This window comes from Colias croceus, chromosome 21, assembly GCF_905220415.1.
Source record: "Colias croceus chromosome 21, ilColCroc2.1".
Taxonomy (NCBI): Eukaryota; Metazoa; Arthropoda; class Insecta; order Lepidoptera; family Pieridae; genus Colias; species Colias croceus.
In genome coordinates this window covers 2,726,231-2,743,015 of record NC_059557.1, presented here as the reverse complement: position 1 = coordinate 2,743,015, position 16,785 = coordinate 2,726,231, and the positions used below count along the sequence as shown (strand labels likewise).

At 30.9% G+C, this 16,785-nt stretch overlaps 1 protein-coding gene across 1 annotated transcript; it reads right to left on the bottom strand.

Annotated features, from left to right (window-relative positions):
* Positions 1-299: 299 nt before the first annotated feature.
* Positions 300-14,531, bottom strand: LOC123701292. The gene is made up of 2 exons (XM_045648713.1): positions 13,853-14,531; positions 300-827 (listed from the first exon to the last, which is right to left on the bottom strand). Exons 1-2 carry the CDS (start codon positions 14,319-14,321, stop codon positions 775-777), a joined length of 522 nt encoding a protein of 173 aa, XP_045504669.1. The 5' UTR covers positions 14,322-14,531; the 3' UTR covers positions 300-774.
* Positions 14,532-16,785: the final 2,254 nt, after the last annotated feature.

Sequence of the window (16,785 nt, the reverse complement as noted above, 5' to 3'; positions counted from 1 at the left end):
TTTAGTAACTTAAAATAACTTAATTAAGGACAGATAATAATTAGGAAGTTCTCGCTTCAAATAAGCGAGCATATTGCAGAGATCATAGACTAGATTCTACATAAGTGTCAAATTGTATTGTTCTTTTATTTATTATACAAAAAAATGTAACAACTATATTGTGTTCATTGCCTTAGCTTAAGATGGTAAAATGAAAAAAATATACTAAACCATAATACATGATTTCAAGTACATTGCCTGTTTGATTTCATTTGTTATAAAGTATTGATATAAATTAACAGCAATGGAAAGCAGATTTTGGACTATAGACGGAGTTTATATGGCTACAAGTTATTTGATTTATTGATGTTTCTACTTAAAAAAAATGAATAAAAAGGCATTTCTTATTTAATTTAGATACCTCTGTAATCATGTATTCAACACATGACAGAAATCGGAAGTTTTTAACTAAAAAATAAATTATAATATTAAGTGCATAAAAAAGACGAACAACGCTTCACACTTCGAAAAGTCTAGGGTTCGATTGTTAAATAACACTTTATAATAACATCTTTATGTAGAGATCATTCGATATAAAAAATTAACTAAATCCTACACCTTTAAAATTCCCTTTTTATAGGGTATGGGCCAAATATTACAAAATTGCCAAAAGCCTCTAATAAAATTTAGTATTTTTAGTAAATTTTTAATAATAATCTAAATTTATTATTTCTATACTAATATTAAATATTTATAATATCTTTATCTTTAATAATTTAGAGGTTTTATTTTTAACTAGTTTTCTTTGTCCGATGCCGGGTCCGAGTGCTTCCGTAACGTCCAATAATCTGAAAAGAAGAAAAATAGATTAATTATTGTATTCTAAATATATATAAAACAGTATAAAAATCTATATATATAAAACTCAAAGGTATAGTGATGAGGATATAGTGATCTATCAACGCACAGCCCAAACCACTGGTGACTGGACGTATCGGGCTGAAATTTGGCATGCAGGTAGATGTTAGGACGTAGGCATCCGCTAAGAAAGGATTTCCCGAAATTCTTGCGGGAACGGGGAAAAACGGGGATGCATGTACGAAGTCGTGGGCGGAAGCTAGTTAAAAATATACATAAATCAAAGTTAAAAATAACATTTCATTTATACATAGGTATATATAAGTAAAAGGGATCGATTTGAATAAACTGTAGAATGTAGAATTTTAATTAAAAATTAAGGTTATAATAAATACACTTTATTCAGCACAAGTAAATACATAGGTATAAAAAAATAGTAAGTAGTAAATAATGTATCTAAAACCTCTCAATTTTTTAAATTATTCCTATTTACATATACAAATTGTTGTATGTTTATCTATACAAATACAAACACACGTTTTTTCTCCGTAATATTTTCTATTCAGACAGGTCAACGAAACCACTGCATCTAAAAGTCAACGGACTTAGAATTTTAGTATTCATTTTTTGTATCGTAAAAATTTGTACCCTAAAATACCAATGCATTAAAATTAATTGCTGATCGAAACATTCCTGTGTTGATAAACAATAAATTTTGTATAAAAAAAAAACATTTTTTAGTGGAAGGTTGATTTAATTTGATGACTTTTATGGATTGTATTTTTATTGATTTTATTTAAGTGGGATTAAAACTAAAAAATTTAATGAAGAAAATATTGTCCAAATTTATTTCTACATTTGGTGCATTATGAATATGATATTTTGCACGGATTTTTACTTTATATTTCTAGTCATTTTTCACAAATAGATTCATTTTTTTTTTATAATTCTCGTTTTTGTCAAAATATCATAACCACAACAAAAACATCACGTATTGGTTTAGTATTTTTTATTCTAAATCATTTCACATTGTTTTCTATACGTTTGTATTTTACGATCGCATATTCAACACACAAACTTACGTTCAAGCAATACTAAGTGAAATATTACAATGTATTTCAATTTTATACGTGTGAATCAGATATAAGATAAGATTATCGATAAGGTTACATTTGAAAATAAACCTTAAAGACTTATAAATACGTTTTAAAATTGGTTTTTATTTTCGAACCCGCCTTTTGTAATATGAATACCTACTGTTATACGAGGCAAGGATTTTGCGTAATGTTTTTGTTATTACTTGTAAAGGTTTTTCAAAATATCGATGGGAATAGATTGGTCTCATTGTATTAAAGTAAGTACAAAGAAAATATTAGTTTTTCAAAAGAAATCTTGGTAGTGTTACCATAATTTTTTTATTTAAAATACGGTCTACATTTTTTTTTTCATTTTAATCAAGGAATTCAGCTTTACTTAGAATTGCAATATTTGACACTATAAGTAGTAAATTATTTATTGAACAAAATATTATGATAAAATTTTTACTTTCAGTCCTTGGTATTTTTATTTGAATGAAATTTCATCCAGTTGATTGAACTCTCATATGAAATTAGGAAAAACTATTATAAAAAAAAAAACATTAAAGACCCAATAATTCATATTACAGTAAAAAAAACTATCAACGCTATAAAACTAACACTCAAAAGCATCAGAAAAAGCTCATCACACACAAGCTACAGCTAAATAAAAATCGAAACAAGTCAACGTTCGATTTACACTAAATCATTGCAGCTAACGTCACTTTTAATTAAAAAAAAAACACATCTAAGCGTCAGAAAGAGACGGCGATAGAACTCGTTCCGCGGCCCGGCTGACATATTGAAAAAAAAGTACAAAAAATAAAGTGTATTTATTGAACCCCGCTACCTGAGTTACACGTTACTTTGTTGGTCCGTTTTTATTTTTATTTTCAACAGCGACAATGCTATATGTGGTTTTTTACTCTGTTACGGATGGTAAATATTGTAATACGTTCTTGGAAAGTTATGATTTGGCGCGCTTTTCTTTTTTTTCTTTTTGTTTTTTTATTCGTTTCTGTTTTGTTTATGGTAATCGCTTGAACGGTGTAACTGAGATGCGTTTTAATTGTATGGGACTTTATGAATTTTAAAGTTATACGTAGTATCTTTGGCCGCAAAATTTATGTGTTTTCGTTCAAAATATACATCATGTATATTTTACTGCAACGAAGTACGACACAAAATAACATATAATTAATAAACTTTGAGAAAAAATTATACCTTAGAGGCTGAGGTATACCTAACAGATGTAATATAGCTATTATTAATTCCCTTACAAATTCAATCAATCAAATGTCTTTCATGTTTTTAAACATTTTGTATTTTTTTTTTTTTTGTATGTATGCCGATTATAATTAACTCCGCCCCAGCTTGACCGGTTCAAAAGTATGAAAATTAATTACACGGGATCAGAAATACAATAATCCAAGCTATCTGTGTAGTACATTACATCAAAATCAATACATCCAATATAGCATGATTGAAGAACAAACATCCACACATTTAAACATAATAGTGATTTATATTAATACTAAGTATTTATTGGCTTATAATTTCTAAGTAAAAATTCTAAAAGAAACATTCCCCGAATCACAACACGAGAAAATAAGTATTACAATTGGAGTAATCAATGTATTTAGTTGGAATCGAACCTGCAACCTTCCGAGAAATAACGCTGAGTTACAATCAATGTAACCGTCTGTTAATGATATCTTTGTAGAATTGATTGCATACTTTTTAATATTTTTTGTGTGGAAATGTTTATACAGTGATCATTTGTGTAAATAAAATTAGTTTAGGTGTTTCTAACAGCTTATTTTAACGTAGTTAAGACACTATAATCAGCACTTGTAAAAAAAAACAAATAAAATGTTTATCTGTTTACTTATTCCGGCTAATCTCTTGAACGGCTCGACTGTTTTTACGAGACTCACTGGCGGACTAACTTGGAGCTACTTTTATCCCGGATTATAAAGTTGAGGATTAATGTTAAATATACGTAGTTTATAATTTGAAGAAAAGATGGTCACACTGTAACCTAAATTGAGTTTTACCCTCAAAACCATATAAATAAACTTGAACCCTAAAATTCTGATTCTAATATTATGTAAATTGAGTTAATTTAATGAAATACTTTCCTTAATGTTATATCTATTCAGACGCAAGGTTTGTTAACCTTTTTGAATATAAATCTCAAGTAAGCTCATTAAAACCTAAACATAATAAATGGCGAGAAACGATATCTAGACTAGACTAGATGGTATTCCTGTTTCTAGATTTGTTGAGCTGTTTTTACATAGATGAACATAGATGTTTGCTCTGTGTCTGGGTGTTGAATATCTATACATATAAGTATTTATTTAAAATTATGTATGTATGTTTATCAGCCATCTGGTTTCCATAACACAAGCGAAAGCTTGGTATGGGATCAGATCGTGCCGTGTGTGAAAAATTGTCCTGAAAGTATTTATTTATTTATATTTACATCTTGATTTTATGAAAAATCTCTTATTTATTGATTCATGGTTATTTTATTTAGTATTTTACAGCTAAATGGTTTCAATCAGAATTCGTTGAGGGTTAAAAAGACTTTAACTTATAATTTATAATATACCGATTGTAGATACTAATTTCTTCCAATAACCTTTTAATTATTAAATTTATGAAGTTTTTAATTTATTATTATGTACCTAGTTTAATTAATTATTAAATTTCATATCTAGGTACTTTACACATTTTGGTAGAATTTTGATATCTAACATCGTATTCAAGGAATTTTAAACCACATCGTGTTATCTCTACTGTTTTCTTATAAACATATTTTATCAATCGAAAATATTGAACATTATGGGAGCAGTGGCACGCACGTATTTAAATAATTTACTGCCAGGAGCTAAATACCTGGATAATTTTTAGGGACAGACATGTGACGTCAGCCTGGAGGTATTTATGATATATAATCTGGGAATAGGTTGAATTAGGAGCTAATGTATTCGAGAATTATATCGGGAATAAACGCAGGAAGTTATTAGAGTGGTTATAAAAAGATAACAAGCACGCATCTTTGAGTATGTTTGAAAACTATCAAGCTTTTTAATTAAATTTTACCATAAATATTTTATTTTGTTTTATCATATCAGAACCTTCCATAAATATGCCTCAATTGTCAGTAAATATATCACGGGATTACAAATTACAAAAAAAAAAACACAATTACCAAAAAAGTCTCACACAGAAAAAAAACATTTTTCACCTAATTGAAAATGACGCATGATTAAATTTAATAATTAAAAATAACACCGACACTCGCTTGGCCGCGTCCGTGCTTATTTAAACAAGATTAAACTTTTTCCTTTACCTGTGTCCAATTTTATGGTCCTTCGAGCCGGGTGTGGGATACGTTTCTACATTTGAATAAATAAATCAGCGTTTAAGATATGTAAATTGCAATGTATTGGAGTGGTTTAATTTCGATTGGATCAAAAGGAATTGAGCTTTTTGGTACAGTAGTGTGGTTTTTTGAGAAAAAGTGAAGTCCCGTGTCCCCTATTGGGGTAAAGGGCAGATGCATACATCTGTTTCACTGATCGAATTTCTTTAGGGACAAGTAGGTGATCAGCCTTCTGTGTCCTGAACGACCGAGAAATTTTTTTTCTTCGTCTCCACCGGGAATCGAACCCAGTACCCCTCGGTCGCTCACGCTCACGCGTCAACCACTGTACTAAGGAGGCGGTGGTTTTTTGAGAGGTTCGGGTTAAAACTGAGACCTGAGTTTGATTGCAGGTTAATTTTCGATTCGGCATTCTACTAACTTTACTTACTTGACTGTAAGCAAAATCCATCAGAGAATCTCCTTATTATTATACTTTTTAAGGATTTATAACACTAGCTTTCGAACTTTTAAACATATAAATTACGAGTACGAAGTTTTTTATCAAATACATGCATGCCTATGTATTTAGCACCATAATTTAAATAAAGTATTTCTGTATTTCTGTTACATTATTCCTATAGCTACCAGATTTGCAATATTATGCAGTTATGGAAATTTTGAAGTTTTTTTAATGAACACTAATATTTTTTCGAATATTTACCAGGCTAAAGAAAAAATATTTTTTTTACAATTTTACTAAAATTTTTATATCTTTATTTACACACATGCGAATTAAATACCAAACAAAGTCGAAAGATAGTGTATACGATTTACTAGCACCGTTAAGGTGAACAACCCGTGTTTCTTGTATTTGGCCCGGCATGTATCGTATATTCGTATTATGCTAAGCAGATACGAATATTTTTGAATAATAACATCAATACTTGGATACACAGATTGTAAACAGAGTAATTATTTTTAATAGTACCTAAATAATAATATGCTTCTCCTTCTAGTGTAAGGAATTTATTTCTCCTTGAGAGAAAAAATCGCAGAATATTGAAATTTTTTACCCTTAAACCGTAAGTATCTAAGAACGTTTAATGCTAGTTTCCAAAAAAATAGATTCCAGCGTATACATAAATCTTACATTATGACATCCGCAATTAAAACATATTATATACATAATGTGCTGAACGTACAAATAAAAATAAATGCAATTTATATATTTTTTTTGCACTTTTTAAATGCATATTATATCTATACTTTTTTTGCACAAATCTGGTGATAAATAAGTACCAACTAGGTACTTATTTATTCAATAGTTCTATCATCTATGTATGTCGAGTGTTGACCATACTGACTTGGAAAACTGTCAGTACGGTTTTCCGATACGATATGTTATCGCAAGAAATGAGGAACTCCTTGTATAAACGCGGTCGGTCGTTGAACCGATTTTCTATACTCCATATACCTATTTTGTGCTCTGTGGAAATGTTTAAATTTAGAATACCACCGTTTTGTATGATAACACCCAGAATTACATTCGAAATTCGAATTTTGAATTTTTTAAATAAAACATTATCTGTGCATTTAAAACTTAAAATGGTCGTGCTACACGACCACAGTACCTACACGACTAATGTCACTCATTCTTATTTAACTTGACAGATATTCACACATGACAACCTGTCATATAATGTAGAGTGAAATGTCAAGTGAGTTAGGGCCATTAAAAAAATAGAATTAAAATTTGAATTCCGATTATGTTCCGTCGACACGCGATTCAATGCGTTCCAAACTTGACTAGAGCCCATGTACAAATCGCTCAGATTACATTGCATTTTCATTACAGTCCCTCCCTTGACAGCTCCTCATCGGTCATGAAATAATAGGCAGACCTGTCACCTATTCATCCATACAGCGTATGAGATACATGCACGGGAAATCTTACTATTCAATTTGTAAAACGCGGCCTAATAAATTGTGACAGTATACGTAATAAATAAATAAGACGTCATACAAATCAATCAATGTGTCATGTACGATTACTAAATTGCACTAATAATTCACTGGAACATGTACATTAAGATTCTTGTCATTACCAAAGTTTTTTGGTTGCGTGAGATCATTCTTAAGCGTAAGCGCTTTCACGAAATTCGTTCCGTGTTCACTAAAATTGATTGAGGTCCCGCTAACATGGAACGCGTCCGAAATTTAAAATTCGAACGCCTGAATTCTTTTGTTTTTAAACTGAACGCGTAATTTATTTCAGCAGCGCAAACACGAAAACATTCGAAATTGAAAAGTTTAGAATTAGAATGTCCACTGCAACATTTAATGCTGGCTATTGGCCAACATTCCGATGTTCAATAACAATTTTTAAACGTTCGCTGTGTATTCCAATTTCGAAAATTGGAGCCAAAAATATTGTAGGCGTTCTTTTTCTCTTGTTCTGACAGACGCTTTGGAAATTTTAAAATAACGTAAAGTCCATGAAGCGAAGAATTGTATCAGACCAGCCAATGGGAGGAGAGCATTAGTATTCTCCCATAGGGCACGGTAGCCCGGCTTCCCACCGACACGCTCCTTGCTTCGTTTCGCTCGAAGGAACAACGGAATTTTAAAAAATTATTCTTTTGTAGACCTATTTTAAAGCGGCTGTTTCAAGGATATTCCGTGTAATAAATTAGACATGGAAGAACTATCTATGCAAATGTTTTTTTTTTTGTTGTATCATCTGTTTAACTTCATCGTAAGCAAATAGGCAAATGATTTTAGTTTGATTTTTTTGTTATTTGTTGACCATTTCTAGTTTCTACGATCTGACCAGCCCCCCTAGCCAAGTGGCTTTCTGTTAGCGCTGTAGATACGCGTATCTACAGCTTACGTCAATCTCATACATTCGTAGTCTATTCTATTGAACGCTACGCTAACAGAAAGCCACTTGGCTAGGGGGGCGGATGGGTTAGTTACTTTGGTTGAAATTGCGAGATACTAAAACGTTTTTGGCCGACTGGAGCTTTTTATTAAAATCTTTACGCGAATTTTCAAACGTCAAAACGTCATTTTAATAATCATGAACTTTTATCATTTTTTTTTTAAATTTACTACATAGGTAGGTAGGTACTTATTATAAGTACATTGACTCAAGCCCCATAATTTTTTCAATGTTAATTATAATAAGAAATATAAAAAAATGACTGACTCACAGGATAATATTACGTCGAATTTTATATCTCCCGACTACCGAACATAAAAACACTTGTATCTACAGCAGTAAAAAGTGGTAGGTCGTTGCTCTTAGATGGCATCATACCATAATTACGTGGTAGAACATGTTAGTTTTGTATATTGAAGTTAGAAATTACGACAGTACATGGTAGAAAAAATTATATTAATAGTTGTACAATACGCACCACAAGTTAATTATAGGCATTGCTGTTTTATTTTCCTCTAACTCTAATATTGCTGTTGGGTTTTTTTTATGAAAAGAAATGATAAAAGAATAATATTCTCAAACACATCTAGAAAGCTAAAATTTGAATCGGAATTCTAAGCTCCCAAGTTTTCATCCACCATTCTGGAACTTCCATTAAAATATTTTGCTCGAATTACATTTTAGTGACGCCTCAGAGGCTAAGCGAAATTAGATGAAATTTCACAAAAGGATAGACCGTTCATTGAAATTACTAAATTCTATTCCTATTCTACTATTCCAATATTGCGGAGACGAGATCAAAAGGACGTAAGATGAACAAAGGAAATTAAATCTACCTTTTTTTGTCAAAAAATAATAAAATTTGTAAGGTTTTGCATTGTATACTCGGACAATTTAAATATATTATTAACAAAGGTATATATACCTTATATATAAAGGTATATAGGTATATATAATAGTAGAGTAATGTTTTTTTAAATTTTTTTTCTTCCTGCAACACCTCGATTCTAGGAGTACTCCATAGGTTAGTTAGCAAAAGTAAGTAACAATATTATGTTGGGCTCTACATAATCTGTATTGAAAATTATATATTTATATATATTATTATGTACATCCAGGTAATATTTAACTATATATCTATATATTTATCAGTTATAGGTGATACATGGATTTTAGATAATACGAAATACCTTTTATATACTGTATTACGTACCAGCCGATAATTTTATATCAAATTGATGACATATCAGTTAATTTTCCTCAGAGGGTCATCGGTTCGATTTCGGACATGTCAGTACATGCTGATGACATAACACCTTCGTGACTCACGAGAATCGAACCTGCTATGACTCAGATCCCACCATATTCGTTGAGGTATTTGAAAACAAAACGTTAGGTAGGTTATTTTTTTTACATAATTCAAATTGAAACAGACAAAGGAAAATTTTAAATAGTAGATCTTTAAATTATTTTCTCTGTTTGTTCATTTTTTTCATAATTTACAAAAATCAATAGGAGTTCAAATTTCAAATTGTTCCTATAAAATAATATTTTAGCTAGCTGGGTAAACTTAATTTAAGGTATCTGGTACCAATTTTTCTCATGTGTTGAGAATCACTCATTTCACTCAAGACCAAGTATTTATATGCAGGAAATATATTTTTTCTTATGCAAGTGAAGCCGCATGCACACCTAGTGTTACAATTTAGCAATATATGTCAAGTGGGGCACACCCACGGCGATATTTGTGTGTCTGTTTATCTTGTATGTTTATCGTGTTTACTTAAATCGTATTCGATATTAACAAGCGTGCCTTTGGGTTGTTTGTTTACTTACAAATCATTACATACTATGTAGAAATACCCGGTTTTGCCTGGGATTAAAAAAAAACTTTTGAGAAAGACCTTACCACTGAATCAGTCAGCTTTACCTGTATGGACGCTGATTTAGATGATAAATTAATCATAAGTAATATAAATACTTGTGATGGTTCATTTCCTTGTTAAACTGTTAATTTATAAAAGCTACTATCTATCTGTAACTAATTTGAATTTTACACCAACAGGTGTCCCGAAAATAATTGGGGTTGAAATAAGCAATAAATATACAAACTACATTAATAACCTATATTATGTGCTAAGACTAAGAGTAAAATATCAAGTATTTTTAAGGTAATAAACATACGAACAAACTTTTTAATCAGAGCTAGGATATGGCTAGTGCATTTGACGTCGCGATGTCTGGATCATATTAAGGTCAGTAAAATTGATAAGAACTACAAATATTTGGTGCAAAGTAAATGCTTGCGAAGCTGATAAGCTTGATAAAAGGTAAATAAATAAAATACATGGAATTTTACCCGACTGCGACAGAAAGAGTTATTTGTATTATTTTGTCATTACTCATGTAATTAATTAAATAAGTTTTTAGTTCACGAAAATGAAATAAATTAAAAAATTTAGTTTCTTGATTGACATTGTGTGAATAAAGTTTACGATGACATTCTAGTAAATATTTACCTTTAAATGAATTTGGAGATGGTTTAATAATTTATTTTTTATTTTTTCGTAATTCGAACTCTAGATCACTGAATTGTAGACTTCGGTTGGTACAAAATCATCACCTTTTGTGTTGTAGGACTTATATTATGTAAAAGTCATGTAAATTAATGCCAACATGTATATTATTAAAACTATTAGAATAGGTAGTTTTTTATTATACAGTTATTTTGAATAATTAACAAACTATAAACAGATTCGCAATGTGTTAATTTTAATATTTAATCAATTAAAATTTATAGTGTTTTTATTGATCTGTCCTATTTTATGTAGAAAAACAAAATTATCATATCGATGTTTTACTTTTATATAACAGTGATTTTAATTTGATAGAGATATCAGATATAATTGTTTAGTTTTTTAGGGTTGTTGAAATACTTAGTTTTGTTTTGTCGTGTTATCTCAATTCTCACTAGTTTAAAACTTTTAAGTAACAAATTCGTATGATACAGGCATTTAACATACATATACAAATTATATATATAAAATGTGTTGAACTGACTATGAATTTGTCTTTTATTTTACTGTTTTAATACATTACAAGTCGATTTTATTTTCGTAATAATAACAACATGCTTAACAAAAAATAACACCGAGATATATCTATCTCTACCTATATTATATAATCCTACACACCATGGATAGTCAAAAAAACCCCATAGACAATTACGCCACATTTCACCAAGGTCATTACCCCAATAAATCGGTCCCATCTCCGCAGTGACATGGCATTTCATCTCCGAATATAGCCTTTATTTCCAGGTATTAAGGTCCTAAAAAAACATATGTTGTTAGATGACGTCACAGGTGATTGAACCCGATTGGGCCATGGATTGAATCACAATTACCAAATTCGATTTAATTGCCTTCCTATCAGTGTGAGGAAACGAGAATACATTGTGACACTAACATGTGGATTGACTAGCTCCTGCCCGCGACGTGGGCTGCAATGTAAAAAGTTGGTAGGTACGTAGCCCGCATGAAACTTACGAACTATGAAGATCCCGCAGCTTGACTTTTTTAATACCCGGATATAAATTTAATTCGTTATTTCAAGATATCTATCAACAATGTGTTGTAATAAATCAAAAGAGATTTTATTGAGTTTTTAGGGGAAATTGTTAATATAATTTTAGTAAAAAGTAAGATAAAATAATTATATTTATATTAAAATATTAATATAAATATAATTATTAATATATAATTATATTAAAATATTTCAGGTGTTTAATTATTATCGTTTAATTTTTAAAACAGTGTTTTAATGGTCCACCCTGTCTCCCGAAAATAAAGCTTACTGAAATTAAATAAGAAAGCATTGGTACCTAATAATACCTACTTGCATACGTCTAAAAAATAAAAGTATGAAAATAGAAAACAGATGTAAGTATAATTATCTAATAAATACATGAATAATACTATACTTAAAACAACATAAATCTCCATCAATTAAAAGATATTCTTGTCAGTTTTAATTGGCTTACAAAGGGATGGAAGTGTCAAACACTAAGCCCTAGAATCCGGGTTTCACTATATTAAATCACTCAGTGGCAGGCGGATATGGAAGTCCTTTTTTTGTTAGGTATTTTATACAATAATTTATCGAATAGATTTTGAAATACAGTTAACATAGTACTTTTTTTTCTTTCATAATTAGGTAGTTAATTGACGCAGGAATGAAGAAAACAGATTATTATTATAGATTTCCATCTTTAGCTTATTTTTATACGGATCCCGTAGTATCGCGAGTCCGACTCGCACTTGAACGATTTTTATAAATTTGAATTTCATTCTGGCATAATTTTTTTTTATTATGACCCAAAAGTAATACACACACACTATGTAAATACATAGTTTTAATATTTGCTCTTAATTTCACAAAATACTACCTAGATAGTAGATACTACATACTAGACACTATCCAAAACTGTAATTGCATTAAAATAAATTTAACTGTTTTTACTTTTTACGTAATTGTATAACATAAACAAAACTACACATAACAAATAATTAGATAATTTATCAAACACTTAACAGAAACATTAAATAAAATTCATTTACCAACAATTGTTTATCCGTAAGATGCAATGAACTTAGACCCGCGAGTCGATTGTCTTTATGATAATGGTTGACTTGCATTACATATAAAGAGCTTGTTTTAAATGCATCCATTTTGTTTGCACGCGATTATGTGCCGTATTGTAAGGGAATAAGTATCGTTTTATATTTTGCTCGTAGTAGATAGGTCTATCAAAATCGGTAACATGGTACACGGTTTAACAGTTATATCTGACTATATGTTTAACTCTATATACCTTCGTAATCTATATCTAAAAGGTTTTAAGATATTAAAAAGGACAAGTCTTTGTGCCAAGTGCCAAATTGATCATCTGTTGTTTATTTCATAAACTTAACAATATAATTTTTTTAACACAATTATTTTCTCATGTAGGCGCTAATATGGTTTAAAATTTATGAAAGAATTAAGGAATATTAATTCAGCTTTTCGATTTATCTTAATCCTTAACTAAAAAGGTATCTTTTATATTCTTGGTAACCAATGTACCTACCTACATTATTAAAATCTATGGTGAGTTAAAAACTTATGTTCATATTTCAAACCGCATAATAGGTAGGTACGTACCTAAAAAAAGTACATATTTGTAAAAAGCAGGTGTAATTTACAATCTTGTAACCCACATTGAATAAGGAAATAACACACTGCCATAAATTTTAACCGGTTTTTAGGTAAATGTCGATTTTCATATGATGTACCTACTAGGTACCTACTCCTTATTGGAGATACATAAATATTAATTATTAATATACATATTGCAAATATTTCTCATAAATATTGCTTTTTTGCTGATTACGTAATCGATCTAACAAAAAAACATATGTTTATAATATTATGTTCTTTGATAAAATAAAAAATTAAACATTACAAACCACTATTATGATATTTTAATGTTTTATTTTATTGAACAAATATAAATGACTACACAATAGGTACATAATATCTTAAACTTTCATATTTTATTTTGTTAAAAAAGTTGTAACTAACCTGTCATTTGCAGCTGTCTCCTAGACGCTGGGGTTTTAGGCGTCCGCGGAGTCCTAGACGCTTTAGGCGTCCTAGGAGTTCTGGGCGTCCTTGGTGAGCTACCAGCACTGCTACGCCTCGACGGGGACCCCAGCCGCAAATCCGTATTCTCCACACAAGCTAGCGCCTCCACACCAGTCCTTGGGCTACCGTTTTCCTTATTTTCTTCACTGAATTTCACAGGCGAATCCAATTTCGTCGGCTTGTACGCACACTCAGTTTCAATGTCAAAGTTAAACCTCCGTATGAAGCGCTTCCTATCCCTGGCGTATTGTTCCGCCATCAAACGGCGCGTTTCATCCCTGTCCGGAGCTCCAAATAAACATTTGCAGCTACCGCGTCTCCTTCTAGGCGTATTCGTGTTCCTCAGAGCCATCCCTGCTGCTATTTCCAACCTCCTTTGCTTCGGTGTACGTCCGTTAGCAGCCATGCTTAAATGTCAGGTGAGCTCCGACTGGTTCAGAGAAACATCTGACTAATAATCTCCCGAGAGAAAACAGCTGTCAGGTAGTAGGGGAGTGCGGGGGCGGCGAGAGCACCTGGCTAGCAAAACCGCGCCAAACCTAACCTAAAAGCCGGCGTGGCGTGCGCGCGTTCTTGCCGACCAAGTACGACTGACGCTTCGTTTCCCGCGCATCGCGGCGTGCGCCGATTTTGGCAGTCACTTGGCGCGCAAACCCTCGAAACAACAATAGTCCCAAGGACGCTTTTTGTACGTCTCGGGATACAGGTGTACTTCTCAAAGGGGCGTCGTAAACTCAATGACATCGTAAAAGTGACTTAATAATAGATAAAAGGTATGTCACGCTGTTATCAGGTGGATGGTGATAAACGTTACGTAATTAGTTTCGGTCGAGTTTGGACAATACGTTATAAAACAATTCAATTCCTTATCTAGGTTATTGACATTGAAATATTTGAGAAGGGTTTTGAGATATTAATAGAACAGAAGTTAACAGATAATATAACAAGTCCACTTGAAATATAAGGAAATATTGATCAAGTACCTATGCCCCCTATGCCTGATTGTAATAATAATATTAGGTACCTATGTACCTATATCTGCTGATCGTATAACGAATAATAACCGATACAAAATTGAAAATACTTTATGTCCGTTGTCATTATACCTACCTAGCTGATACATACCTGCCTTGTTTCATTAATTCAAAGTTCGTTCATGACATCATAATATTAGGAGTAAACAATTTAAACCGCTGGGTGTAGGTAAAAACTACAAAGAATAGAAAAACACATGTAGGTACCTACCTACTGTTTAAATTTAAATATGTATTACACCTATCAGTAACGATTAGTAATAGAATGTCCGATAGAAACTCGAAGGCATAGAAAAAAAAATAGGAAATGTTTTTAATAGATCGACTTAGATTTTTATTGTTCTGAACCTACAAAAAGTAACTAGTACCTATAACAAGTTAGGAACAAGTCATAAATGCTCTTAAGTTTGTTACTTCACCTGTTGCCGCGTTTTATGTACAGGCGCCAAAGTTTGTCAAATTATATTTAAACATTAGATCATTAAATGATCTAAGATATAAACTGAAAGATTAAAAAATAAAAACTATATTGTCTATTTACTTACTAGCATACTGCATTATTATTTATTACTGAGTAATGTTACATGTAGCACCTAACGGTTTATTAATGTAATTATTGTTAGGTGCTACGTGTAACATCACTCAGTAATTATTACGAACGAACTCATATTATGTATGTGCAAGCTAAGCAAGAAGAGATTAAAATAATCTTATGGGATATCATTAGGTATGTATTAATCATAATTAAGATTAGCTTGTATTTTATTTTTATTTATACAACAAGAAAATGTACGCAATCGATATAAATAAAGCAGTCTATAGGAATTATAAACTATAAAGTCCATATCAAGTAACAAGTTCCTTAGTGCAGGTCGCAGGAAGACAATTCCGTACACCCTATGTACGTACCTACGTACCTACGTACCTTTACTCACACTTCAAGAATTCTTGTAAAAGCCCGAATTCGCCGCTCAATTTTATTAGCCATTGTTGCAGTACGCTATAAAATTATGAATTGGCATGAAACGTTGCCGGCGGTAATAAAAATGTAGTCACATTTTATATTATTTTAAGTAGGTATGGTGAAAGAATTTAATAACGTCGTCGTCGCGATGATCTAAGATGTTTTTAAAGGTATTCATCATAGTCCAATCACTGCTAATATATAATACCGAACAGGTACTAGGTATACTGTCTAATACCGTCATATTGGCCAACATTGCCCACAGGGGTATCTTTGCCCAAAAATCAATTCATAAGAAAAATTTTAAATTGCAAAAATACCTTTATACTTTGGCAACATTAATATTTAATAGTATTTGGTGTAAAATAGGTTATATGTATGACAACACTGCCTATTGCGTGTGTCGCTAACTTAAATCAGCAACTTGTTGTAACTCGTCGAATATCATGTGTGATTTTGCGGGCAAAAAATGGTGAAATTCAAGTGATAGTTTGTGCATGATGGCTAAAACACAGGTTATTTTTACTCATAACATGTTATAAAATAATGTTTGAAGAGTGTTTTAATGCTATTATTACCACTGAAGGATGTTTTAAACAAAAGTTACAATGGTGGGCAAAATTACCCAATAATGTAGCGATCTATATTTGACAACATTGCCCACCATCAAAAAATGCTTAGGGTTGGCACATTTCATATTACCACATAATTTGATAGTTAATAATATTACTTCTATTTTGGTCTCCCGGAAAGAACCATGGTAAATAAAGTTAAATTGCTGAATTTTAAGCACAACTGAAATGTAAAAATATGTTTATTTTTATTAAATAGTCACTGAACAATATTCTGTTTTGCTTTTTTTATCTTTTTAT